The following is a 27,625-nucleotide window of genomic DNA, read 5'->3' as shown; positions in this document are numbered from 1 at the left end:
TTCATTTCCATTATTATTATTATTTGTGTCTGCAAAAAAACGAGGAATTCCGTGCATTTAAAAGTCTCTATTGTTATACACATAATGTACGAGTCAAAAAGTCGAAAGTGATCGAAAAACCCATAGACTACATCGAAAAATGCAGAAGGAACGCAGCAATACGCACGATTCCCTTTGAAATGCATTACTGGTATAAGTATATTATGCGAATCGATTACTGCATAATATATTGTTTGCAATAATTCACGCAGCTCACATACTGCACTCATTCGAAAGCTTTACATGTTTATAGAATCGCTCACGTAATTTGAATGGCTAATTTATCATTATTTTCTTTCATTCATTAAACATTCCCATTTCGACGCATTTATATAGCTTTACATGTACATGATAATTATGGATATTATTGTATAATAAGTGTGATACACGAGAAATACATATTCATGTATTACCTACATACAGTGTGTAGTCATCGGGTGCAAAAATATCATTTAATTCTTCGAGTTTCCGATTTAATTGTGAATTTGCACATTTTGTGGACGTTTCTGTTTCATGCATTTATAATATCGTTATTACATTATTAGACGCGGGTCACGCGTGTTCGCATACGCATATCATAATATATATATTTCTGTTGCTCGAGATAATTTCACGCTTATTTTTCTCACTCTTTGTCGTTTGTTTGTTTATTTTTTTGTGGAAGATTATTAAAATGAATTATCGGACACGTGGCAAAAAGCGGGGGACTCTCGAGTTTTACGAGTCAAAATAGTGTGCGTTATACTTTTGTGGGGGGGGGGTAATCAAAAGCAGACATTTTGAGTATTTAATGCACAGGCACTGGTATTGCAGAAATTCTTCTCGACGTTTTGCGTATATAGCGCACGTGTTATATCTCAGCCGTACCCTAAAAATGTACACATATTATATGTATAATAATTATATTCAATCGACTCATTCGCGAGCTTACATCCATTGACGCGTATATCTCATACACGACACTACAATATATTATATTATATTTATTGCACGTAAGGGGCCAGATTCAAGCTCAATACTACAAACTCTATACAGTAAATACATTTAAGTACACGACGATATATAATATCATATATCAAACAACAACGAAGTAAAAGAAAAACTTGTTTTCATAATACGAGAGTCCGAGTATGTACGAGATATATTGCATTTGCCCGGGCGATTGAAAGATGTACTACATCGTACAAATAAATCTGTCAATAGAACGAACGATCGATGGGTGGCAAGCGTCGACGAGCCGGCGTGCCGTGGAGCGGACACGCGGCTCAAAATCGACTGACCGCCTCGTCGTTGCCGACGAAGTAGTCGTAGGAGCCCGTCTTGACCGCCGAGTTGTACATGCCGTAGGTCGGGCTGACCAGCAGGTGGCCCACCAGACTGACCGACTTGTCGTCGAGATAATTGCCGGTGCTGCCGGTCGCGTGATGCGAGCGACCCATCGTGCCGTGATGTATCATGGACTTGCAGTTGCGATTGTCGCGTCGCAGAGTGGCGTGCAGCCGTGCGGCCGCGTCCACCGCCTGACAGCTGTGCTCGTCGGCCAACGAGGAGTACCGCAGGCTCGAGCAGTTGCGCCTCTGCATCGTCGTCATCATCGTCGTTTGGCTGGTCGGCGTCGTTGGCGGTAGCGAATCGTTGCCGCCACCACCCTTGCGAACCAGCGAGTTGAGCGGCATCGACGGATAAGTCGGCTGACGGGCCAACGTGGTCAGATTGCGATCGCCGGTGTCGTTGAAGCTGTGATGCCTGACGATGCCGCGTTTGATGCGACAGTGCTCGTTGCCCACGTGGCCGCCGGCGCCGCCGTTGCCCATGGCCGTGCCGTGAGTCTTGCAGGCCTCCACGCCCGGGATCGGGGACAGCGAGCTCGGCCCGAACGAGCCGCTGCTCTGTCGACGATCGAATATGTTGACCATCTCGACCGAGGGCGTCGGCGAAAAGGTGCCCTGGAGCGAGGGCCGCCTCAGGGTGCCACCGCCGCCCCCGTCCATGCCGATCAGCTTGACGCCTTTGATGTTCTTCTTGACGATGCCCGAGCCGTCCGTCAGATTGAGGCTCAGCTCCATGTTGCTGCGATCGCCGCCGCACTGGTTCTTATCGCCCTCGAGGCGTCCGTTCGTGATTATGGTCGTCGGTATGGCTTTCGCATAAGGTGCTGCGCAAAATCAGTAATAAAAGCCTCGAGTTATCAAATTTACTAGCAAAAAGCAACAAAAAAAATTGAGGATCCTTACGCAACGAGATGGGCGTGGTGGGACTCATGATTCTCGGCGGCACGGGCGCCTGCGGGCAGTCGGCCATGTGTGCCGGTGTCATCTGCAAACCCTTCACCCCCAATATCTGTCCCCCGGCCGTTGGCGTACCCATCAGCGAGTTCGAGTGGTGCAGTCCGGGCCGCGAGGCCACCGTCGCCGTCGTCATTTTCGGGCTCATGGACTCGCGCAGATTGTGCAGCGCCTGATTGGCCTTGTGCGCCGCGTTGTGATTCCTGCCCAGAGTCGAAGAATCGCCGCCGCCGTAAATTATGCTGACTTGCTGCGGAGTGGTGGGCGTCTGGAGCTGCGTGTCGGTACTGCTGGCGTCGTAATCGGTGCGGCTGCTCGACAGCGTCGTCGCGTCGGACATGTGGCCCGGTGAGGCGTCCTGCGAATTATTTACAATTTTTTTTCCCCCCGGTTAATCTTGACGAATTACTCAAGCGTTTTCTATAGCATGAAATTATGCGGGGATTCAATCTAAGATTTATAAGATGAAATTTAAAACTATTAAGTGCGAAGATGCGATATCTACGTTAATCGTTGTTTTAAACGAGTGTAATGGTGAAATCCTAATCCTAATGATGGAATTCAATCAACTACTTGAATGCGGATTCGGATCGGCTTTGCTTGTGTATAATTATGAACGGGTCGATGGAGCAAAAGGAGATCATTCGATGGTTTGTGGTGGTGGTGTGGTGGAAGTCGAGATAAAAAAGTTGCAAAAATCTTAGTCGAAAGTTGGCTACTTTACCCATGTCACTCTTTTATTCTTTTTCACCTACAAACAGAACGTAGACGTATTTCAGCAAAAAATATATCGAGTAAGAGAAGAGAAAAGCGCATTATAAAATTTTCTAGAAAAAAAAAAAACAATGGCGTCGAAAGATAGAGAAAAAAAAAAGAAACAGAATTTTTTTTTTACTTATATGGGCGTGAGTTATAAATCGGCGTTATTAAAGTCAAGTTAATTAATTAATTAATTATACTCACGTTGAGGGTGCAATCGAGGAGCGCCGCGCCCGAGCTGCTGGGCGCCACGCCGTTTGCCGGATTCTTGGCATTGGGCGCGTAAACCGACAGTACGTCGCAGCAGCCCGGCAGGTAGCCCTGGCCGAGGAGATTGCGCGTGAAGAAGCTCACAGTGAGCTGAACGAAGACCGAGGCCAGCATCGCAGTGGAGCGAAACGGGAACTTTTGCTTGTGCGTCTGATGATCGTAGAACGGATACTCGACGAACGTTGGTATGCCCAGGCTCTTTTCTCCACCTGAGCACAATAGATATTGTAGAAAGCCTAAAGGTAAATGAAATATATAATTTTCGTGTTAATGTTTGTACGCACCAGAAATCCTGACGACGACTGCGACGGCGTAACCGGCCAGACAGCCGTAAGAGTCGACGAGCTTCGGCCAGTGGATCACCGACACGAGTTGAGGGAACAGCACCACGTAAACGAAATCAGCGCACAAAAATCTAATGGGATAAATCAGAATATAAAGCTCTGATTTCATCGTCATTTAGGCGATGTTATGCAAAATTGAAATCTACGATAATTTTATAGTTTCATAGATATAATAAATTTACTCACGCTAAATAGTTAACACTGCTAACACTAAGAGCAACTGCGGCGGAAAGAAAAGAAACTACCGCTATGGAAATGCGCAGGATCCAATCCAGCTCTCTTTCTGAAGCCTAATGCACATACGCACGTTACGAAATGTTTAATGTTCAATTACGTCACAGCCAATTTAACTACTTTCGCGCATCTCAAGCCGTACATATAATATATCGCATTTGTTAAAAAGTTTCGCTCTTTTTACCTTGGGCCTCATCGTCATCTTGTAAACGTTCCTCGAGAACATCGAGCTGACGGAGAATATGCTCGAGTCGGCGGACGCCATGATGCCGCAGGCGATGGCGCCGAGGCCGGCGTAGGCGACCCAGCGCGGCGTCAGATAGCGCAGCACCATCGGCAGCACGTCCCCGCCGCCGTTGGAATTGCGCCAGATCGAGGAGCCGGGCGAGGAGGCGGCCGAAGCGACGATTCTGCTGTTGCCGTTGCCGTGGGCCTGCTCGACCTGCGGCCAATTGGTGTCGCGCGCTATGATGCCGATCATGGCCGAGGGCACGGCCAGCGCCAGGCAGCCGAACATCGCCGCGATCGAGACGGTCCGAGCGAAGCGCGGACACTTGATGCTCAGTATACGTTGAAAGTAGCTCTATGAACACAGACACACACGAACAAACATAATAAGCGCGTTTAGTTTCTGGGCAGTATTAATATATTAAATTGTAGAAATTGTACTATTAATGTAGATTTAATGTAAAATCAGATATTACAATTAAAGTAAACAATAACGAATTGTATTTATAATACTTTTGTTGGGAATTATCGTTGAAAATGAATTTTCAGTACAGATTTATTTTTTTCATAAAAGATACAAAAAATGCATGCAGATCCAGGTCCATTATACAAAGTAACCAAAATGATTCAATTCTATAATAAAATTTAAACATTTAAATTGAAATTTCTCAAAAATGCATAAAAATTCAATCGCAATCAAAGCCAATCTCCACCGCTAGATGGCGAGTACCTTCATCTTAAAATGTACAAGTCGAAAAGTCAAAGTAATTGTATAGATCAAAACTAGGTTTTATGTACGGTTATTATAATGTTCTCAATCCACTCAAACATTAATGTCAATGTAAATATTTTGAAGAGCATTACGAACCTGCCAGGGTATTCCGCCGAAGATGGCCAGCAGCATGGTGTCGAGCCACTCGCCGACGTCGGTGTCGCGTATGCCGCCGAGCCAGTCCTTGGCCAGGAGACTCTTCTCGAAGGCGACGGCCGGATGGAGGGCCGCGTAGGGCGCGGCCAGCGCCAGGCCCGCCGTCAAACAGACCAGCTGCAGTGCCGACGTCCAGAGCAGAGAGTACAGGCCGCCCGTCGCCGTGTACCTGCGTAAATCGAGGCGTACAAAAAGTGCCGTTGGTTATTGAAACGCGATCGAGAGTCGCATGAATATTCGGCGAAATTATAATAACGATCTCCAATCAAGGAAATAATATAACGACTCCGACTTGTCGGTTATTTTCGATCAATGTAAATTTTATAAATATAATGTCGATTAATTCGCGGCACTTTGTTCGAGAACAACAAAGAAAGAGAAAGAAGACGAAGAAGAGAGACGAGACAAGAAAAACTCGTCGCACGCTAACGAGTTGGAACGAACTAAGACGTAAGCTTCAGGTTCGCGAGCAATGTACATACATACTACTATGCACTCGAGCCGAGAGAGAGAGAGAAAGATAAAAAGCTCGCGGAGCTTGCGGAGCCAAAGCTCTAGACGAAAGTCTATCGCGCGCTGAAAGATATTTCAATTCGAATTGCGATTGTTTCTCTACAACTGCCGTGTAGTACTACTACTGCTATATAAACTTGTGCATGGGACTGGCGGCTCTCTATCTCTCTCTCTCTCGCTGATTGTGTCGAGTCTCGAGTCTAAAGTTTTTAAGGAGTTGAAGCTTGAATTTATCCAGCGCTCGGCGTTCGCGGCCGGGCGCAATCGTTCGAGTACTCGAGAGTGCAGCTTATACCTACTGCTATATAAGAGCTCGCGCGGGCAAGTCTCTCGCGCTCTACAAGCTCGCGCGAGCGAGGCATGGAAACTTGAGTGCTTCGATTTATTTTTCCACGCGTGCGGATACAGTGCAGTTTTTCCTTTGACTTTCAATATATATCGAAGCGGCGGTAGCTTCTCTTAGCTATATGGGTACGAAGAGTGCAGCTGCATTTAATTTCGCCGTACTTTCCGATATCCGAAAGCAAAAAGGAGCACCTCATATTGTAGTGTTGCTATATAGAAGAGTCTCTCTCTCTCTCTCTCTCTCTTTCACGCAGCCTGCGAAATATTGACACACTGGTGCAGCGCGTTATATCGAGCTGCTGCTGTTGCTGCAACTATATATTACGCGACGCGTGCGTTATTATTAAACGCGATGATCGGCTCGGCGGGGCGAGAGTTATTGATTTCCTAGTTTCTGCAGGATGTGCGGCTTACTTTTAGCTGATGCGGATGAATAAAAAAAAAGGAAAAAATGAAGAGCTTCGCCGTCGTCGTCATTAGTGCCTTTTCGAAGCTGTCGATAGCACATACTAAAACTTGCATTTACCTTTTCTATTTTTTTCTTCGATAAAACGTAACGACGATGTGTTATTTTTTACATTCGCATCATCACTAACAGCAATCATAAGACGGATGTACGAGTACGGATGTAACGAAAGTACCGTATTATATTTGCATTGTCATTCATATTTGAATCTGTATCAGTGGTTTATTTTGTGTAAAACAATGCTTGACCAAGAGTAAATTAACATAGACAGTAAGACATAAACTGAGCATAACTGTTATTTGATTGAAATTGATTAATATCAATTCTCGGTTTCGCGAAAAAAGAGTACGTAAATGATATTAAACTACAAGTTTCACCATGTTAGGTCAAACTTGATGATTGTTTAAAGTGTTTACTCGATAATGTGAAAAATATTCATAAATTTCATCAATATTCAATTAAAGTAAATATATTTCATATTTACTTTACAGCTATGAATTTCGGAATAAAAACTAGAACGCTGCTGTTAAATCACGAAATTTCATGATAATACTCGCACACTAAAAATAATAAATTATGCCTGGATCACACGATACTTTTATGTATAATGAAAGGAAGCGTGCTGAAAATTCTACGTATCTGAACTTATTTTCTCAGGTACAAAGTTCACAAGTTACCACTACATGGGGTATAACTAAATTCTCGTAAACCGAAAGAGAAAAAGCAAAGTTTTAGAATTAAATACATAACATAACGTTACGCATGCACGATGCAATCTTACGTACTTCATTCGATACATAACGTTTTATGTGTGTACGTAGAACATATATGACGTGTTTACGATATAAATATTAGTCGAGTATACTCACAGCGCAATGGCCAAAACGGTGACGCCGACGCCCACGGTCGTCTCGATGCCGGCCACGAGGCTCACGGCCAGGCCCAGCGCCCGCAGCAGGGCTGCCGACCAGAAGAGGTCCCCGCAGAGCGCCGGCAGAAACATCAGGCCGCCGACTCGGGCGCCATAGTGCTGCTGGAACGGGTCGAGCATCGTCACGTACTCGGCCTTACGCATCGGCTTGGCGAACAGCAGCGCACCTTCGATCACAAGCATCAGAATCACGTCTATTACTATCCAATTACAAAACTTGTGCATCGTACATGTAATTCGTCAACGCGATTTCAACGGCAGTTTCGGTAGCTGACGACCCGAGCGAAACCCGATTACACGCTCGAGGTGCTTTTTCCAAGTGTTTCGGTAATGTGCGCGGCTTGCGAGCGAGCTGTGCGGTTATATACGTATGAGCGAGCTTGAGCCACTTACGTACTCGAGCTTCGGCGTCCTGTCATCGTTTCTTCCATTCGCATTCGGCAGAGAATATAACGTCTCCGCGCGGTTATACATCCAAACTCACTTTACTCGACAAGGCGCGCTTGCGACTCCTCCTCGGACAATTCGATTATTCCCCGGCGAGTATTTAGCAATGATCTTATTTAATTTTTTTTCTCTCCACTTGTTTCAACCCCCTATTGTCTTTTTCATCGCGTCACTCGTAACACGCACGAGAGAGAAAAAGAAATAAGAAAAGAAGTAGCTTACACGTAGAAAAAGCTCGCGTACGTCGTCGTCGTCGCCTTGCTCTTTGCTTCTTCTATGTACGCGTAACTCACCTGCGCGCGTGCGAAGAAATCCTCGAGGGGAGAATATCGCGCGCGCAAGGCATTTGTCTCGAAAGATCGCGCGCACGCCTAAGCTCGCTGCTGCAGCAGGAGAGCAGGACAAGTGCATGGGGATTTATACGCGAGGAAAAGTTTTGTCGCGAGCTGATACACACGCGTATATGTATAAATTTTGCTATACTCCAGGAACTATCGTACGTGACTTACCGAACAGCAGGCTTAGACCGTAGCCGATGGGCACTTGGCACCAGGCCAATCCTCGGCTGAACATCGCGTCGGCCGTGCCGTGCACCAAAGTGTCCCCGACACATGTTGCTGGAAAAAGAGAGAAGAAAAAAGAATGACTCTTGAGGCGCGAATTCACAAATTATGCTCATAAGTATGATCCGAAAAAGCGCACAAAGCCCCTTGGTGGTGGTGTTGGTGCGCTCCTAAAATATGTGTCGCGCGATAGTGTACAGTAAAAAGCGGCACGGCCCGGCTTTATCGAAATGTTATATGTGGGTGCTACAGGTATATAATACTTTCTGTCTGTGCCGCTTGTACCTAAGCGCCCTAGCCTATACACTGCAGCGAGATTGCAGTGCATTACTTAAAACGTATCTTTTTCATCTTCCTGTTTGGCTTTATTTCGAAAGAGATGGAGAGAGAAAGAGACGAAGCTTGCAAGCTCTGGAGCTGGTAAAAATATGGAACGCGACTGCCGCTTGTGATGTTTTATAATACGGAATAGAAGGGTAAAAGAGGGCAGTTTGCGCTCGATCGCAGCGGCAGCTGCAGCAGCTAGCTCTCGCACGAGCTTTTCAAAAGGCGCAGCCAACATCATTTTTTTTCCTCTCTCTCTCTCCTTACTTTACTTGCCTTCCATTTACACGTCGCCCGAGTGACGTGTTTTTATAGTTTTCGGAAGGAAAATTGGAATTTTTCACTCGGTACTTTATCGAGCGCTTAATCTTTATTCATTAAACTTGAGCTGCTGCAGCTACTGTTATTGCTGTGCATTAAGAAAACAAAAGAAAAGAGATCGCGCGCCAATTTTCTTGTTACGTGTCATCGGGTCACGCGCGGGTTTCTGAAACTTGAGCCAATTCAAAGGGAGGAGCTCTCCGTGTGGCAGTTCGTTTTTTTCTAGCTTACTTCGTGCACGTATACAATAAAACACACACACACACAGATCCGTCATTTACGAGCGTGCAGCTTCACCGTGCTAATATAATTTCGACGCTTTTGGACCTTAAAACTGCTCGAACTTTCGTATTTATACGCTCAACCATTTGCTCCTCTCTACCTTGTTTACGTTCGTGTATAATATGCGAGTATATAGCTAGTGCACATTATACGCTCACGCGTATCACGTACACATGCGTATAAAGACATGATTATAGCATATAGCCGACTCTCTCATAGGGTACGTATTTTACTACCGTTGCTGCTGCTGCTGCTACTGCGCCGCTCCCGCAGGTCTCCAGCTCGATTGCATTCGTACCAACGATTCGCGATGCGACCGCCGGCTGTGTCTATATGGGTCAAAATAATACTTTTTTACAAAACCGTGCGCACGTATGTCACCGATCTTGACGCGCTTTTGGTATGTTATAGTACATGGTAAAAAGGTCCCAAAAAAAAATTTTTAGACCCCCTCCCCCCTCCTACCCCCCACTTCCGGTATAAACGTCCATTTTCGATCTATATTTTTTCTGAGGACATGAAGCAAGTAAAAAATCTGAAAAAATTCATAAAAATACTTTTCCACAATCCAAACAACCTTGAATTTTTTCAGATTTTTTGAGTGCTTCAGGCCTTCAGATAAAATCATTGAAAATTTCAAAAATCGAGATACGGCGGTATGAGCCGATGTAGTACTCGGAAATTTTTTCAGTTATTTTTCGCATTAAAAAACATAACCTCAATTTTTTTCAGATTTTTTCAGATTACCTAACGCACCTTTTGAAGCCAAAAACCGATTTTTTTGACGAAAATAATTTTTTTAGGACAGTACGGAGCCTCGAAAAATCTGAAAAAAATTTTTTCTTGTTTTTTTCATCAAAATACGTAATCTCAAATTTTTTCAGATTTTTTAATTGAAGGCGATAGCTTCTAGGGCCGAAAAATGCTATTTTTAACAAAAAATGGTTCCTAGAACCCGATGGTTCCGGTGAAAAAATTTGAAAATATTTTTTTTGAATTCCTTGTCAAATTTTAATAAATTTTGACCGTTTCAAAAGTTCGATTGAAGCTTCCTAGCTCATTTTAGAGCAGGACAAAGATTAGTGCAAAATATCTGAAGACGTTTCTGAAGACATTAAGGAATGATAAAACTCGTTTGATGCTCTAAAATGAGCTAGGAAGCTTCAATCGAACTTTTGAAACGGTCAAAATTTATTAAAATTTGACAAGGAATTCAAAAAAAATATTTTCAAATTTTTTCACCGGAACCATCGGGTTCTAGGAACCATTTTTTGTTAAAAATAGCATTTTTCGGCCCTAGAAGCTATCGCCTTCAATTAAAAAATCTGAAAAAATTTGAGATTACGTATTTTGATGAAAAAAACAAGAAAAAATTTTTTTCAGATTTTTCGAGGCTCCGTACTGTCCTAAAAAAATTATTTTCGTCAAAAAAATCGGTTTTTGGCTTCAAAAGGTGCGTTAGGTAATCTGAAAAAATCTGAAAAAAATTGAGGTTATGTTTTTTAATGCGAAAAATAACTGAAAAAATTTCCGAGTACTACATCGGCTCATACCGCCGTATCTCGATTTTTGAAATTTTCAATGATTTTATCTGAAGGCCTGAAGCACTCAAAAAATCTGAAAAAATTCAAGGTTGTTTGGATTGTGGAAAAGTATTTTTATGAATTTTTTCAGATTTTTTACTTGCTTCATGTCCTCAGAAAAAATATAGATCGAAAATGGACGTTTATTCCGGAAGTGGGGGGCAGGAGGGAGGAGGGGGTCTAAAAATTTTTTTTTGGGACCTTTTTACCATGTACTATAACATACCAAAAGCGCGTCAAGATCGGTGACATACGTGCGCACGGTTTTGTAAAAAAGTATTATTTTGACCCATATACATATCGTCTGCGCCGCGCGCGCTCGTATATAGTGCGTACTCAACACTGCAGCAGCAGCAGCAGCAGCTCCTGCGCTTCAGCCCGAGTGTATAATACGTATATAGATATAGGCGCGCAAGCACGAGCAGTCGTAGAAGAGCAGCAGCAGCAGCAGCAGTAGCAGCAGGTTGAGCTTCATTAAGGTAATGGTTTGCAAAAGCTGGCGATTTTGAAAACGGAAAGGATTTGCATACACTCACACACTCACACACTCACACAGACATAAAAGAAGCGTTCATTATATATCCGCGCGCCGAGAGCTTGCATCATCATAATTCGTGGCCTTTTCGCGGATCGGCTACACTGTTAGCTGCTGTGCGCGCAGTGTTTACGAGCGGCTATTTTCGTAATTTTAATCAACGTGGAAAAACATAATTGATTTCATCCGTTCAACCGTATGTACATGAATTATACAATGGGCAATGAAAAGCGGGGGGAGGTCATATTCTTGTGAAATTTCGTGATTTATTCAAACGATCGTGCGTTTATGCGCGCACACGCGGTACCCGAAAGTTCGGTAAAGTACATACACTTGGCGGGAGAGAGAGAGAGAGAGAGAGCGAGCGAGAAATCACGATGGTTCACCCCAGTTTCACATTATACTCCACCCAAACACGTTCGACATTGTTTAAATACATATACAAGCAAAAGCTCGCGTATCGAAGTTCGGGTCAAAATGATATGTGTGCCGCGGGTCAATTCACTAGTGTGCCTATATAGTACGTGCTCTTTATATAATGCATTAATCAAGCTGACATCAGCTCTTTCTGCCAAGTGGTACAGTGCGCCTAGCTCTTATGTGTGTGTACCTACATCCAGCAGGAAACAAAAGATCTATATATTAACGTCAGTCACGCGTTCGCGAGGCAGCTCGGTTCTGTGTATGTATGGATCGTATGTATTATATGTATTGAAAATTTCCCTCGAGACGCGACTGAACTAATAAGAGCTCGAGCGTGTGTATGCCGCAAGTTTGTATATATTTCGCTTATATCGCAGCCAAATGAGTCGCTGTGTACATCCATGTTTGTCAGGATTTAGCCGCGCATTGAATTATACGCCAAGTCTGCGCGATCTCGTAATATATTGTAACGCGATTGAATAATGCATTATTTGTCAACAAGTGAAATATCGTACTTGGGGTAAAACTTTACTCTGTATGATACTTGTGCGATTTTCGTGTACGACTTGTGTATGGCTTGACTTATCGCGCGTCGATGGAGAAGCGCCGGAATTTCGATGCGAGTCAGTCTTTTCTGTTTGTCGGGAGAAACAATATCTATGTTATAAGTTCCCGTGTCTGTGTAAATCAATTTCAGTGGAAAATTATAGAATTTAATGAGGGCTGATGGCTTGTCGATGACAATAATGCATAATAGTACCACGTAATTGCTGGTCGAGATCCAGATAAAAAAATTAAAAATCGAGAAAGAGAGAGAAAAATGACCACTTATACAAGCTGTTAGCCATAATTTTCCCTCGCGCTTGGCTATAATAAATTTTAATTAAAAAAAAAAAAAAGAAAAAGGAAAGGAAATTGTATCTCGATGAAAAAGTCCACGTTGCTCGTTCTCAATTTCTTTGTGTCGCGCAGCAAAAGAGACTCGGAACGATCCTCTTCAACCAGCTAGCCGCAAGTAAAAGCGCGAGCCTAATTAAGAGCTCGGGATCGAGTCCTCGTGCGCGCGCGCGCCCACACACACACACACACACACACACATAGCGGTGCATTGTTCATTCCGACCCCCGCCCGTATTCTTTTTTTCTTCTTTTGGCTTCTCTACTCTTTCTTCGTTTGTTGGCCCGTATACGTATATACGACGGGCGAGCGAGCGAGCGCACGACTTTTTTGAAGACCACTTGGCTCTTGGTCGAGAGGCTTGCAGGACTCGCTTTCTGTGCACGCGCGAGTATGCTCGCAGCTCACAAGCACATATATATCAGATGTACGTGTATATAGCGCGCGTGGCAAAGATCCCGAAGCTTTATTGTGTGTACGCGTACGGCATGATACTGCGACGTCGTTGCTGCTGCTGCTACTACTGCTGCAAGCTCGAGCACGGCCTCGCGACTTTAAGATACGCCGTGGTTAGCACGGAATGAGCTTGCGACGAGGAGAGAAAAACAAACGTTTTTGGGCGATCTGTATCTTTCTCTTTTTCGTCGCCGTCTTCGCGTATACACGCGACTGTAAAACGAGGACCGAGTTTTTATTTTCGCGCTGAATTATTTCCTCCTTGTCGGCGCGGAGCTTTTTACCGTTACGAAAAAAAAGTTTTCCACGGTAGAGCACGACGCTCATTGCGTTATATTTTTGCGCAAACGAAACACGAAGATTGCGCACTGGAGGCCTGCGAGCCCCGTAAGTTACACGTTTCTTATTATACGCGTAACACTGTTTTAATGTCGATGAAATATTACAACGTCGCGCTCGCAGAGATAAATATGCTCCAGAGCTTTATCTACGCGGGCGAGTAGATCGCAGAGCTTCCAACTATTAAAATAAGACGCATATTTTTAACCTCTCATAATAATACATCGAGATAGTAGCTGTAGATAACGAAATTTTCCCCGTCGTCGTGAGCGCGCGCGCGCCCACCGTGCCGGGCCATGTAGCTGAGTGTGTAGCTGCGTTAAGCGGCGCTGAGCAAGCTCCCGCGAGGCCAGGTGTAGTTTATGTGCGGTTATACAGTATCTCCTATGCCATTGGGCTGCTACTATATATACCGTAATGTATAATGTATACTTACCGACGAGCGAGAAAATGGCGAGAAAAAGTCCGACGCTACGATTGGCCAGTATCATGTGGCTCTGGGAGCCGGCCGAGGCGCGCTTGCGGCCGTGCAGGGCAGCCCACAAGCCGAGCCCGACGATCGCCGCGTAGAGAGCGCCCAATCCGGCCGCCCCCGCCACGTAGATGCCCATGACGACGCTGCTATTGCTACTGCTGCAGCTGCTTCACCTGCGATCGTACATTATGGCAATGAGCATTGGCAAAAAGTATTACGAATATTAAACTCTTATTCGTAAAAGCGAACGAATTATGATAGTTATTTTCATTTTTTTTGTATGCAGATATACATAGATTTTTGTTTACAATTTCGTTGTTGGGAATTGCAATAAATATACGAGTCTGCCACGTAGCGGGCGCGATATCAACTACTTGTTACAATAATATTATCGATTAGAGTCGATATCTCGCCGTGGTTATATCGTAATATGTGAGAAGGTCGATGTATACCATGCAAGACTCGGCTCGATTGCTGAAGTAAATAGATCACTCACGGGATGTTCCCTGAGCCTCTTTCCTCGTTCGCGTAACAAACGGCTCGTAATATACTGCCGACGCTGCTGTTGCTGCCGCTGCGGAGGCTCTGCTGCACACACACACACTCACATGTACTGCAATTCACGTATACCCACGCGTCTATGGCATACAACAACAACAACAACAACAACAACAACGTATTTAGCGACTCGATCTCGTCATCGAAGCTTGATTGATCGATGGATGGACTAATACAATTAATGATCGAAACCGATTACTGCGTAGCTAACGCGCGTATATATATGTGTGTAGGCGCTCTTACAATCCCTGGACTGAACTACACAAGCGTATGTAGTCTACGGCATTGATTAAATATTTGTTGACGTAATGATTGTTGTTACGTTAACTCGACGATGATTAAATCGTTGCGAATTTAAGCGAGAAAATCTTGCGTGGATGATGACGAGAGTGATTGATAGTTTGAATTGGTTATACGTTGGACGATACTCATATTAATTATTATGCTCGTCAGCGATTGATTTACGTGCTAAAAAAGAAGCCATAGTTGTCACTTGCCATGACATGCCATAACTTATATAGTTATTTTAACTTTGCCACTTGCAGGTTTACTAAAATAAATATACTCGCCATCTATTAGCAGATTACCGTATTACCGTATTTGAAGTAGTTAAACAGCACTGCATTTTTGGAAATATTGAAATTTTAATTTTAATTAAAATGGGTTCAATATTTTGAAATATTTTACATGGTCATTAAGACGTTATTAGTATTGAGTAATTTTATCAGAGCTCTAACAGATCATATCTTAGATGTTTCGTGAATGATTGAGATGATTAACAAAATAATTTTTTAGTAGAAGAAACTATATTAAGAGGGCTCAATGTGTTTAACATCAGCCTGAAATTAAGTATCGGCATCAGTCGAGCATTAGCATAAATGCAAAGTTTTATCGACGTTTGAATAGCGATTATCGTCCGACTCTCCGTGAAAACGCAAAGCCCATAAATCCCCGACCGCCCGACCAATTTGTCTTGTTTGCGACCGCGCGATTAATACAGATGCGATTTTTACTCTTTCTCTCTCTCTCTCGCTTCGAAATTTATTCAATATCATTAAAATCGATGCGAAGATCCTTGAGCCACGTCGCTCTCGTTGGTTTGCATATTGCATTATTATTGTATACACACAGGCTAGAGCACAGGCCGTTATAGTGCGCAGCAGTCGGTCGGCCAGTCGGTCGCTTGACCTGACCTGCATTCAAAATTGAGAGAGAGAGAGAGAGCCCCATTGCACGCGCGTGCACAAACCTAGTCGATTATTCGGTACGCGGCCAAACGTATATAGGAAATAGAATGCCGAGAGTCGTAAATGAAGTAATTAACGTGGCAATTATAAATTGCTTTCTCTCTGCATTACACGTATATGCGTCGGCGATTGCAACTGCGTACATATACACATGATTGTGCGCTTGTTTGTATACGCGCGTTAATTAAACCGTCAATTATTCACGACGGTACTTGCAAAAAATATTACGTACGTATGCAATTGCGTACCAAAGAAGAAACATTCACAAATGAATTTCTTCATCTCGACAGCTTTTTTTCAAGAGCCGCACACATATATATATATACAGATAAAGATCGATATGAATTCTAAGCGCATATTTTTGAAAAGTTAGCAGAGTTTGAAACTCTTTGAGCTCTTTTACGTGAGGGTCCTGCGCCTTTTTTTTATCACAGTAAAGGTACATGACGGAAAAAGAGTCGATGATTGGATTTTAAAGCACGAGCCTAGACTCTTTTCCAAGAGTCGAGCGTTTGAAGGGATCACGGGTCGTATACATCTAGGTCCTGATACGTATGCATGACTCTGAATTTTCACCGCGTGCATAAAATGTCATCAGGAAGGCCTCCGCGCGCACCATCGAGCGTTGAAATTGTCGAGCGAGCGCGCGATACGAGCACGCTAGATTACACAAAGCTGCTGCTGCTGCTGCTGCTGCTGCGCCCCCAAAATTTTGCCAAGAGCAGCCGCTGCGAACGAGTTTTAGAGTGCATTAGCTACGTAAGAGACTTTACTCGCTTTTTTTTTTTGGTCATTGTGTTGTTGTTGTTATTGTTGCTAAACGCGTTACATGCACGCTACATGGACTGCTGCTGCACGCGCGTGCGGAATGGTGCTCCAAATGTCAGGAGTACATTAAAAAACGCTTATACACTATATACATATTATACTCATTGTTCTGCACCTACTCTACAGGGCGCGTGTGTACACGGTTGAAATGCCGACCTCTTTACACATCGAGTCGAAAATAACTTTTTTCTTTCGAGACTCATACACAAGTTACAAGTACGAATTCAAACGCTCCTTCTCTTATTTACTTCGGCGAATTGTTATCGTTACACCAGCTTTTCATGTATATTATAAAATGCACATTTCCATCTTTCCTCTCAAGACGCCTGCATTATACATTTTCTTCTTTTCCCCTACACGCTATGTGCAGAAGTGTAAACATATTTTTGCATACCGACACCTGCCAGCTTCGCGTTATATGTACAGCGCAGTGAAACAATACGCGCTCACCGATGCAGCAGCAGCGCTTGGCCTCGAATATATATATGATAAAATACATAATACGCATAGATGCACATAGCAGTACGAACCTCGAGCGTCTCGAGAAAAGCTTATATCCAATAGGATACACAAACGTACTTGTGTGTCTTATACGCTGCAGTATGTTTGTGCGCGAGTCTATATCAATGTACATATATTAAATTCAGTGGCGCCTATGTGTGTGTGCGAGCTTGCGAGCTTTGCACTATATGACAAACACACAGCATGAATATTCATCGGCCGAAGGAAGAAAAGGGTTGGACATGCCCCGTATATATGTATACATATACACATCTAATATAATACAATATATGAGCAGAGTAAACACTCGACACCGACGCCTCGTGCCCTTGTTGCCCGAGAGCAGCGCGCTCGTTCGAGTGGCTGGGATTTTTCTTCTTATTCTTCTCTTTTTACTTTACGGCGAGCGGAAAAAGGGAGCAAGAATGAAATTGGCCGATGACGAGATAATCCACGCTCTCGGTGGTGCTGCGCATATTATATTCTATATAAAATATTAATACGTGACGCGCGCGTAAATGTGTTTGCGCGCTATGTATAACGTATATCGTATGTATTCAAAGATAATACGCATGTGTATGTGTGATAAAAAAAGAGAGAAGTAAAGCTCGCGAAAGGTGTCTTAACACACATCGCCGTAAAGAGGCGAACTTAATAATACACCACTCGCGCGTATAGGTGCTATATGTGTTAAGATCGCGAGAAAGATCCGCCACGCGGCTCGAGAGGCCCCGGCTAAAAAGCTTTGATGTTCCCTTGTATATTATGTACGCTCGTGTAATACACACTCGTATCGGTGTAAGAATATTGCAGTCATCTTTCTCTTTCTCGTTTTTCTTTTTTTTTCTTTTTTTGCGTTGCGCGAAGATTGAAAAGAAAAGCTATAAGAAGCCCCCTTCTAAGTTTTCCCTCTTCCTTACTGCTCGCTTTTTTTTCTTCTCTTATCCTACTTGCTTACTGTTGCCTTTCAAGCTCGCGAAAGCTCGCGTGCGTGAGCTTTACTGCAACTCGCTGCTATATACGTATAAATGCACGTATTTGTATGTGTTTGTGTGTATGTGTGTGTGTGTAGGTGCAGTCGGTACGTCTTTGCCTCGTGTGTGCAGGCAAGCAAGGTCTGCTTGCTGAAGGTGCTCAAAATGGGAGAGAAAAAAAAAAGGAGGGAGAGAACGAGTAAGAGCTTGGAATTTTACTTATCGTGCGTACAAATGGAAAAGAAGATACAGAGGGAAAGCTTGATTCTTCAATCTATCTTTCTCGTACGAGCTTTTTTCTTCTTCTTTTTTTTGACTCTTTCACTCTCGTTCGAGGAGAAAAAGTTCGTGTACGTTTGTCTTTTTTTTTTGTATCTTTTTCGTGGTCCTTACCGGGCTTACCAAAAAGTATATAGCGCACTAAAATTGTTTAGAGTTGATGATGAACGAGAGAGATCAACTTTCGAGACTGTTTGAAATATACGAGGTCTTTCGAGTATCGACGATACGAGAGATTGACGTAATTGAATTTAGAGACAGACAGAAAAAAACAACAAATAAACTAAGCGCAGCTCTCTCTACTGAAAACTGATCGGAAATTTATGGAACGCATCGTCTCGTATATAGTATGCAAAAGCGGTTCGATCGTCGCAACCTAATTCCCGTATATACGTAAGGTATAGGCTGAGGCCTTGGGCCGCGAGAGCTCGCGCGCACCAATAGCTCGAATTAATCTGCTTAATTTTCTAAACTGTATATGTACGGAGCACGCTGCAAGCTCACGTAGTACATAAACCTATGTGTAAAGCATAAGCACGAGAGACAGAGTTTATCGAACGTTCGTACATGGGTCCATGTAGATTCTATAATGTACGTACATCAACGCGAACTGGAGCTTACCAGGCTGCCACCGCTGCTGCTTGCACCACGCAATGATTAAAGCTCTCTTCCGGTATTTATGCGATCCGCGAGAGAGTGGGAAAAAGAGTGAAACAGAGAGAGAGAAAGAGACTTTTCAATGTGCTTTGCTAGATGGATGATAAATCGAGCCTGTATCGTGCGCATGCCATGTTATGCACAGAGAGGAGAGCTGAGGCGGCAAAAAAGCAAGCCTCGCGCGCGCTCTTTTCTCGCACACACACACACACACTCGGGCTCTTTTTCAATTGAAAAGTGGAACGCGCACGCCGGAAGCAACGACGTTGCTCTCGCGTATACTCCCGCGTACACCGTATAATATACATATATAGCACACACGAATGTGTATACATTCACTAGCCGGAAATACTATGGTGCGTGCGATGTCGTCGTCGTCGTCGTAGATTCACCTCGTTCGGGGTGTACACATACCTAGTCTGTTTCAAAAAGCTAGTTTGAGAAATAAGCGTTTGTGTGTTTACTGATAGGCAATGCGGAGAAAGCTCCACAGCTGTATGCAAAATGGAACGAGACGTATATTATACGATACAGAGGACAGAGGATGCGCAAGAAAGAGAACAGAGAGAGAAAAAAAAGTAATCTACTAATATACACGGCGACCGAATGACCTGTCGAACGTCGTTGCTTTCTATTTGCCGACGATCGCGCGCTCCTCTCGTGAAAAAAGTGATGGCCTGATCGTGTCATCGCGATAAATAATGTGTCGCGATTGTTTATTGGAATTTGCGGGACGACGCTGTCTCTACGTTGAGCGCGATTTTTGAAATTTTTGGTATAATGAGATAATATCCGAGTCTCGCGAAATGGGCTGATGCGTTGAAGCTCATGCATGCAAGTCGTGTTTAATGGTGGTTTCGTGAAATTTTTATTTCATAATAGTATCATGCTATGATTTTTGAACCTAACTTTGGAACTACACTTTGGAAATTTAACATAAAGAATATAGCATATAGGATTTTATATACAGTACACAGTTAATAGAATTCACGCGATTATCGTAAATTATAGATTTTAATCTTTGCATACTCGATTTACTTTTCAACGGGTGGATGGAATTGTTACTATTACTTATAGAGTATTTTCATCGAGCAATAATGATAATCAGTCGTGGGGATTAGAGTGTGAAGTTTAAGAATGAATTTTGCTTCGCGGTATAACAATAAGGGGAATAGGTACTTGAGAAATATTGTTTATATTTTTTTATTCATGAAAAGAAAGTGAAAGGAAGGTTTTATACAATCTAACAAAATTAATAACAGATTGTAATACTTTATTGTTCTTTACGAAATTGAAGAATATTTGCCTCAAAGTATCTCTTAAATTTCATATCGTACACATGTGAGTCTAAAAATCTACATCAAGCTTAAATGAGTCTTGGAACAAATCACTCACTCCTAGAGTTAACTTTAATCATGTACTGCATTTATATGAGATTTCTGAGTACCTTCTTAATCAAATGATTTATGGCAGATATCATGTTCAAAGAGTTTGCTACGATTATGTACATCATTTATGTGGTTATTGAGATAAATTTTGTACCCAAATGATTTGAAACAAATATCGCATACGAAGGGTTTGCTCTGATCATGTACTATATTTATGTGCCTTTTGAGATGCATTTGTTGTTCAAATGATTTGTGACAAATATTACATTCAAAGGGTTTCATACGATTATGCACTGAATTTATATGAGGTTTGAGTTGACTTTTTTGTCCAAATGATTTGCGACAAATTTCACATTCGAAGGGTTTGAGAAGATTATGTACTGTTTTTACGTGTATATTGAGATGGCTCTTGAATAGAAATGATTTGTGACAAATTTCACATTCGAAGGGTTTGATACGATCATGTACTGTACGTACGTGCTTACTGAGGTCACTTTTGTATGAAAATGATTTGTAACAAATATCACATTCAAAAGGTTTGCTCCGATTATGTACTGCATCTTTGTGATGTTTAAGGGTACCTTTTTGTCCAAATGATTTGCGACAAATATCGCATTCGAAGGGTTTGCTATGATCGTGTACTGCAGTTATGTGAGATTTGAGATGATGTTTATCTCCAAAAGATTTACAACAAATATTACATTCAAAGGATTTGCTTCGATCGTGTACTTGTTTTATATGAACTGTGAGATGTCGTTGTACTCCAAATGATTTGTGACAAATTTCACATTCGAAGGGTTTTATACAATCATGTGCTCCATTCACATGACGCTTGAGGTCACACTTTTGTCCAAATGATTTGTGACAAATTTCACATTCAAATGGTTTCCTACGAGTATGCACTGCATTTATGTGCCTTTTGAGATGAGTTTGTAATCCAAATGATTTGTGACAAATATCACATTCGAAGGGTCTACTTCGAGCATGAACTGAGTTTATGTGTATTTTAAGGTTACATTTTAGTCCGAATAATTGGTGACAAATCTCACATTCAAAAGGTTTGCTCTGATTGTGTACTACATTTATATGAGATTTGAGGTATGTTTTTTGTCCAAACGATTTGAGACAAATTTCACATTCAAAGGGTTTCTTCCGATTGTGTACTATATTAATGTGACTTTTGAGGTTATCCTTGCGACTATATAATTTGAGACAAATCTCACATTCATATTGTCTAATACTTTTGTGTGTCGAATTAATATAAGTAGTTAGATACGTATTTCCTTTATAAATCTTCCTACACAAATTTTCCTTATGAGATGATTTGTTCGGAGTTCTTATTTCACATATTTTTACCTCGCCAGATTCGTTAAGCTTCAATCGGGCCTTTTCTTGAAATGAACTGTTGTTATCGTTATCGAATTCTTTTTTAACCAAAATCGTCGAATCCTTATCGTTTAAGATCTGAATGTGGTTTTCTACTTTCATTACTGACGGATAACTTTGATGCTCAGTTTTGTAGATGGTTATCGATAAAGACGGTAGTTCAGTTTTAACATCTTTGCACTCAAAATCAATGAATATATTTTCATTCATGTCATTGGTCTGATTTTCGTTTTCCATTTTTACGACAGGTTGAAAATTTGGATGCTCTGATTTACAGATGTCCATTGAAAATAATTTAACATCTTTGCACTCGATATCTACGAATATTTTTTCGTCTAGCTTTTCCTGTAACGCCCTACCCTCGTTCGTGTGATTTGCCTAAAATTAAAATTACGTAAAAGCTTTTGATACTGGAAAACAAGAACACAATTCAAACTATTCAACTCACCGATGATTTATGAAACTTGATTGTTTCAAATTTATTGGCTTCACAAGAGTCCACCGAGTTAATATAATCGTCGTCTACGACCGACCAAGCATCATTCGGTTCATCTTTCACCCTAAAGAATAATTAAGTTTGATGATGTGATCGCTTGAAAAAATATCATTGAATGGAAAAAAAATTAATACCTAATTTTGCCCTCTTTGCTTTCCATTTCTTGCTCTATTTTATGTAATCACTATAAATTTTCACGATTTGCACTGAGAAATTATTCGAGGTTATGTGCCTCGAGGTAGCCAACACTGTAGTCTGTATCGCTAATTCATCACTTTGTAAACACTTGCTTACTGCAGGATATTAGCGGGGTGACCCCGCGATTATGATAGCTCTTTGGCGATACTTTCTCCCTCTACTGTTGACTGGTCATAGGCAGTAATGTACTGCGATACAATAGAGGCACTCGCTTGCCATTGAAACCACACCGAAATTGCAATGAAAATTGTCATTCATACAGGCGCCCAATTAAATGACGCTTCTTATGTGCGATATATGTAGTGAAACATTCACACAGATTAGAACTATATTTCTGAAAGCAGTGATGTAATACAAAAAACACTGATACAATACAAAAAACTGTTAGAACGGTTGCGTCGATGATTTTACAAAATACATCAAAATTTTTTTACTTAAAAAAAAACAGTGGATTGAATGCGTTTTCGAAATAAACGTGTTGTGATTGGTCGTTGAATTGGGGTAGATAGCCGTCAGAACATTGGGCACGAGTTTTTAAATTCGTGATAACGCGATGAGTGATCGAGTTCAAGAATGATTTATGAGAAGCGCTTGTTTTTCAATATTAAAAATGGGAGTGAGAGAAGCCACACCTCGGCACGGATAGTTGGCCGATTCGTTCCATTCTGATTCACGTTTTTTCCTAACACACACATATACGCGCATCGAATACAATAGAGTTTCGATTCTCTCGTGTCTGGACGCGATAGAGAACTGTAAAAAACGTTACTTTTATGCGGGCAAGCCAATGCGCGAATCTATAATAATACGGTGGATGTGCGTAATTCGGCAAAAACAGGGAATTATTTCGCGCGGGCCGAGAGATCTCGTTGTATCGGAGAAAATCCGCAACGATCTAATTCTTTCGCTCGATAAAGCTCGTTATCGTTCGAACTTATTGCACTGGCCAAAATCTATACTCTCCCGCGAGTCATAAATATAAACCGTATATTATATATATCGTTGATTTCGGGGCTAGCTGCCAGGGCGCTAAAATACAATATCTCTCGATCGATTTTCGAAGCGCAACCTCCGTGGAGGATACGATTCGTTTGTAATATCATCTCTCTTTGTAATCATATTTATATCTACACAATCAACTCATCCTCGTCGAGTTCCTTAAATATCTGATAGCTGCGGCGAGCGAGCTTCTTTGAGCTTTTGCGACGAGCGCCAACATCTTCTTTTTCCGCCGCGCTTTTCTCCCTTGTATGCTCCTTCTTTTTTCGTTCGTGTCAAAAGACTCTGAAAATACCGCAAGTGTAGATCTTCCTTCTTTCTCGGCTCTTCGATCATCCATTTATTTCCGTACGTTGCTTGATTTTATATAATTTTATCATAATTCTCTTGTATAAGACCTTGCAAGGCTCCTTGTGCGTCATTTATCCTTTCCTCGAAATGTATATTATTATAATCAGTTTATCGAGGCCGATTCCGGACCAACTAAGAGCTGGGCTGCAGCGGCAAAGGCGTACACGATCACAAAGACCCATAGGCTTGTATTGTAGGTCGACGTAATCCAAAAGGAAGATATTGCCTGTGCGAGGCCTTACGTCGCATATATCGATCACTGCAACCTCTCGAATCGTATTATCTATATAGAAGCGCTGGTAGTAGTAGTAGTAGTAGTAGTAGTAGCAGTAGTAGTGGATAGTAATTGGTATGGTAAGAGCGTACGGCTCTCTGGAGAGGCTTTCCACGCTTTTAATATACATGTATAATATATAGATGCACGATCTGCATTACTCGAGCGTACGTTTTGTCTCTGCTCAGCGTTCCAGGTAATAGCATAGAGAGACGAGGCACGATGGTACAGTATCCAACAACGACCTCCAACTTATATACTAGATATAATACAAGAGCATACCGTTAGCCGAGACTATATCTTTTCTCACCCCTCGCCACCCATATAACGCGAGTATGCCGTACACTCCAGCGAGGCACGTACCTTTATGGTTTTACAGTACTTATTTGCGCCTTGTAAATCTTTGTGTATAAACACGAACGGACACAACAACGTGTAGAGAGCGAGCGAAAGAGGAATCTGCGTCATTTTTAATTGCAAGCTCTACGCCGCAAGCTCCACGGGTATAAAATCCTGAGCGGCTTTTCTCTCTTTCTCGTTTGTTTTTGTTGAACGATTGGAAAATATTCGCGATGATTTTTTTTTCTTCAACCTTTGTCGTTGTCGTTGTTGTTGTTGCTTTTTTTATTTATAAAACAGCGAGCTTTGTAACGTCGATACAGCCGTGAACTACAGTACTGTGACCTTTTAACTTGTGTACCGTTGATACGTATTTATCGGCTTTTGAGGAATTTTTATTTAAAAAAAGAAAATAGCTAGAAGTAGTGTACGTTGCGCGCGACATTGAAACAATGAAATAGGTACATAAGCTTCGCCAGATGACGAGACGTGCCTACGTATCGTTCTATCTCAACGTCGTTATCATTATAAATGAAATAACGACGAATTGAAAAAAAAGACAAAGTGCGCAACTCACGTGCGCAAAGCGTGTACAGCCGCGTATATCGAAAAACGTACGAAAACGAAACGATGAAAATGAAAAAAGCTATACACTCACCTGTGAGGCTTATCCGCGTCGGCTGTGTGTGTAACTTCGCCTCATAACTTTCACAGTCGAGCGCCGTGGCCAATTGATCCCATACTCTCTCTTTTTCTCTCTTGAGCGAGCGCACAATTCAGTTCGACGTATGCATTTTCCACCCACCGAAAAAAAGCTCTCAGCCCGCCTGGAACAGTTTTGCCTTCGTCGTCATTGCTCGCTTGATCTCTTTCTCTCCTGTCTCAGTCCTCGATCTTCTTCCCCCAGGCGCTGCATACATGAAAATGTGCAAACAGATAACTTCGTTTATATATAACGTTATTTAAAAAAAAGGATATGTAAGAAAATTACGAGATCAAGTCAAAATGAAATGTGCAAAGCGAGAGGAGAAGGAGAAGATTGAGTTAGGCAAATGACCGCGCGCGCACGGCACACGAGCTTTTTCGCTAGTATACGTGTGTTTTGTGTGCATACGTGAATGTGTACGTGTGTGCACGCCACTCGAGAGCTAACTTAATTGGAGTGTTCCATTGACGCGCGGTGTTACTTTTCAGCGGCAAGAGGCGTAGGGTGAAAAAGATTTTTCTTTTGTTTATCATCCGTGCGCGCGCGCGAGCGCCTTGTTTACTCGGCATTAAAATTTTAGCTTGATTTGCTCGTACCGAATCAGAGAGCCTGACTGTGGGCCATTGTAATGAAAAACGGAGCGAGAGAGGAAAAAAACAGATAAATAAATAAAGGACGCCCGCGCGCGCACGGATTTTCAGCGCGCGCTCCACCTGTGCAGTCGACGAAAATCTTCCCTATGCTGCTGTTCCGCGCTCGCGATGATTCTCTGCGTTTCTCTCTCTCTCTCTCTCTCTCTGACTCTATCTCTCGGGGTAAAAAAGAGAAGAGAGAAAAAGAATGACGATGTCTCATTTTTTTCGCGGCCTCTCCCGCGCGTTATACACTCTGCTCGCACACGTGTGTTATATACGCTGTATAATAATGCTGCATGCGCTGCTCGCGAACAAAAGGCCCGTAAGCTCGCTCGCTCGCTCGCTCGCGCGCGCTCAGCAATTAATCGCGTCGAGGAAGGAAAGTACACGGTACATTATGAAAGGTAATTAATCGTCTGTCTGGCGGTACAACTGCTTACTGCTGCAGCAGCAGCAGCTATTGAAAAGTAAAAAATTAATACTCTCGGCTGCTGTGCTGTGGCTGCTGCCGCAAGCTCTGCCATTAGAAAGGTGCTTGGAAAATTTATTTGCCCTCCCTTATAGTCTCTTACTCGCGCGGCATTGTGCATTATTGACTATATATAAAGCGCGCGCGAACAATATTATATATGATACATATAAATGAAATTGGAAATTTATATATATTATGAAAATGCGGCCGCGCACACGTTGGCCGAGTATGTATACAGCTGAAAATAAACCATGCGCGATACGTACATGAATATTTCCGCGAGTCGCACACCGCGGCTGCGGCTTTATCATCATTATATTAACATCGTTGCGCTTCGGATTTAAATCAGTCGAGTAAATGAAAATAATCGATCGCGTATGTACATCGCGGCGTCGACCGCTACACACACACACACACACACACACACACACACACACACACGCACACACATAGACAGACATTTTCGAGCTATATAGGGGGATAAACGCCGCTGCACACCCACGCACAGTTGTATGCGATAAAGATTACGCATTTTCGGGCGCGCGCATTGTAATTTCGATCGCGTTCGTGCGGTGCGACACACGGAGGGGCCTGTACTATACAAGGGAGCTGAGCGAATTATCGACGAGCGCACGAATAATCCGTGTCACTAAATAACATCGCGTACAGGACCTGCCGTGTGTACGAGGATGAAAATTCTCTAATGAGTAAATAAACGCGCGCACGTCGCAGAGTCGAGAGCAGAGATTTTCTATGTAGAATCCAGTTGGCGCGGGCAGACACGCGCGTCTCTTGTGCATCAATTCACGCGCGCGTAGGTAGTGTATATATAACAACACGATGCCGCCGCACAGTGTGTATACAAGGCATGACATACTACTACGTCGCTCCTCTCTCCTCTTCTAATGTATCTTTACGCGTTTGTAAGAGCGAGCTTTACGACGAGGTTGAAGAGAAGCTCCGATCAAGAGAGCTTCGCCTTATAATAATCACCTTTTGTCGTATCGTCGAAGGGCTGCCGCCGCCAGGCGCGTCTTGAACTTGACTCCGCAAACTCTCTCACGCACTCAACAACAATTCATGTTTCAAAATTAATCTTACTTCCGCACGTAAACTGTTCCAATCGTGCGAGCGTGCTGTACGACTCACAAAGGATACAAGATCACGAGATCAAAAAAAAAAAAAAAAAAAAGTCAACGATACAACGATAAATTGGCGAGATGAAGTGTATAAGCTCGCGAGTAGCGGCGGATGAAAAGTTGTATCCGTGTCGAGGCGATGCGCGTTACTGGCGCGGATCGTCGTCTCTCTCGCAGTCGTCGTCGTCGTGCATGCACACAGCAGCAGCAG

General features: G+C 42.7%; 1 protein-coding gene across 2 annotated transcripts; it reads right to left on the bottom strand.

Moving 5' to 3' along the window:
- On the bottom strand, window positions 1–27,446 carry LOC106656071 (high-affinity choline transporter 1-like). Of its 2 annotated transcripts, XM_014376716.2 has the most exons (13): window positions 27,269–27,446; window positions 25,121–25,372; window positions 13,949–14,160; window positions 8,299–8,406; window positions 7,281–7,509; window positions 5,028–5,256; window positions 4,116–4,514; window positions 3,884–3,987; window positions 3,638–3,768; window positions 3,288–3,562; window positions 3,049–3,075; window positions 2,274–2,682; window positions 1–2,194 (listed from the first exon to the last, which is right to left on the bottom strand). In XM_014376716.2, exons 3-13 carry the CDS (start codon window positions 14,121–14,123, stop codon window positions 1,305–1,307), a joined length of 2,976 nt encoding a protein of 991 aa, XP_014232202.1. In that variant the 5' UTR covers window positions 14,124–14,160; window positions 25,121–25,372; window positions 27,269–27,446; the 3' UTR covers window positions 1–1,304. The 2 variants fall into 2 exon arrangements, with proteins under 2 accessions (XP_014232202.1, XP_023317404.1); XM_023461636.1 differs by lacking the exons at window positions 13,949–14,160; window positions 25,121–25,372; window positions 27,269–27,446 and adding exons at window positions 22,254–22,365; window positions 22,436–22,605.
- Between the last annotated feature and the right edge of the window lie 179 nt (window positions 27,447–27,625).

Source organism: Trichogramma pretiosum, unplaced genomic scaffold, assembly GCF_000599845.2.
Source record: "Trichogramma pretiosum strain Unisexual culture from Peru unplaced genomic scaffold, Tpre_2.0 scaffold4, whole genome shotgun sequence".
Classification (NCBI taxonomy): Eukaryota; Metazoa; Arthropoda; class Insecta; order Hymenoptera; family Trichogrammatidae; genus Trichogramma; species Trichogramma pretiosum.
This window is presented reverse-complemented; position numbering and strand designations above follow the sequence as displayed.

Bases quoted from the DNA above. Each gene is read 5' to 3' on its own strand.
- LOC106656071 (XM_014376716.2), bottom strand. From the start codon at position 14,123: ATGGGCATCTACGTGGCGGGGGCGGCCGGATTGGGCGCTCTCTACGCG. The intron at 4,515-5,027 runs GTTCGTAATGCT...CTGTGTTCATAG, and splicing joins TCGGCGGAATACCCTGGCAG to AGCTACTTTCAACGTATACT. The intron at 2,683-3,048 runs GTAAAGTAGCCA...AATAATTCGCAG, and splicing joins AGAATAAAAGAGTGACATGG to GACGCCTCACCGGGCCACAT.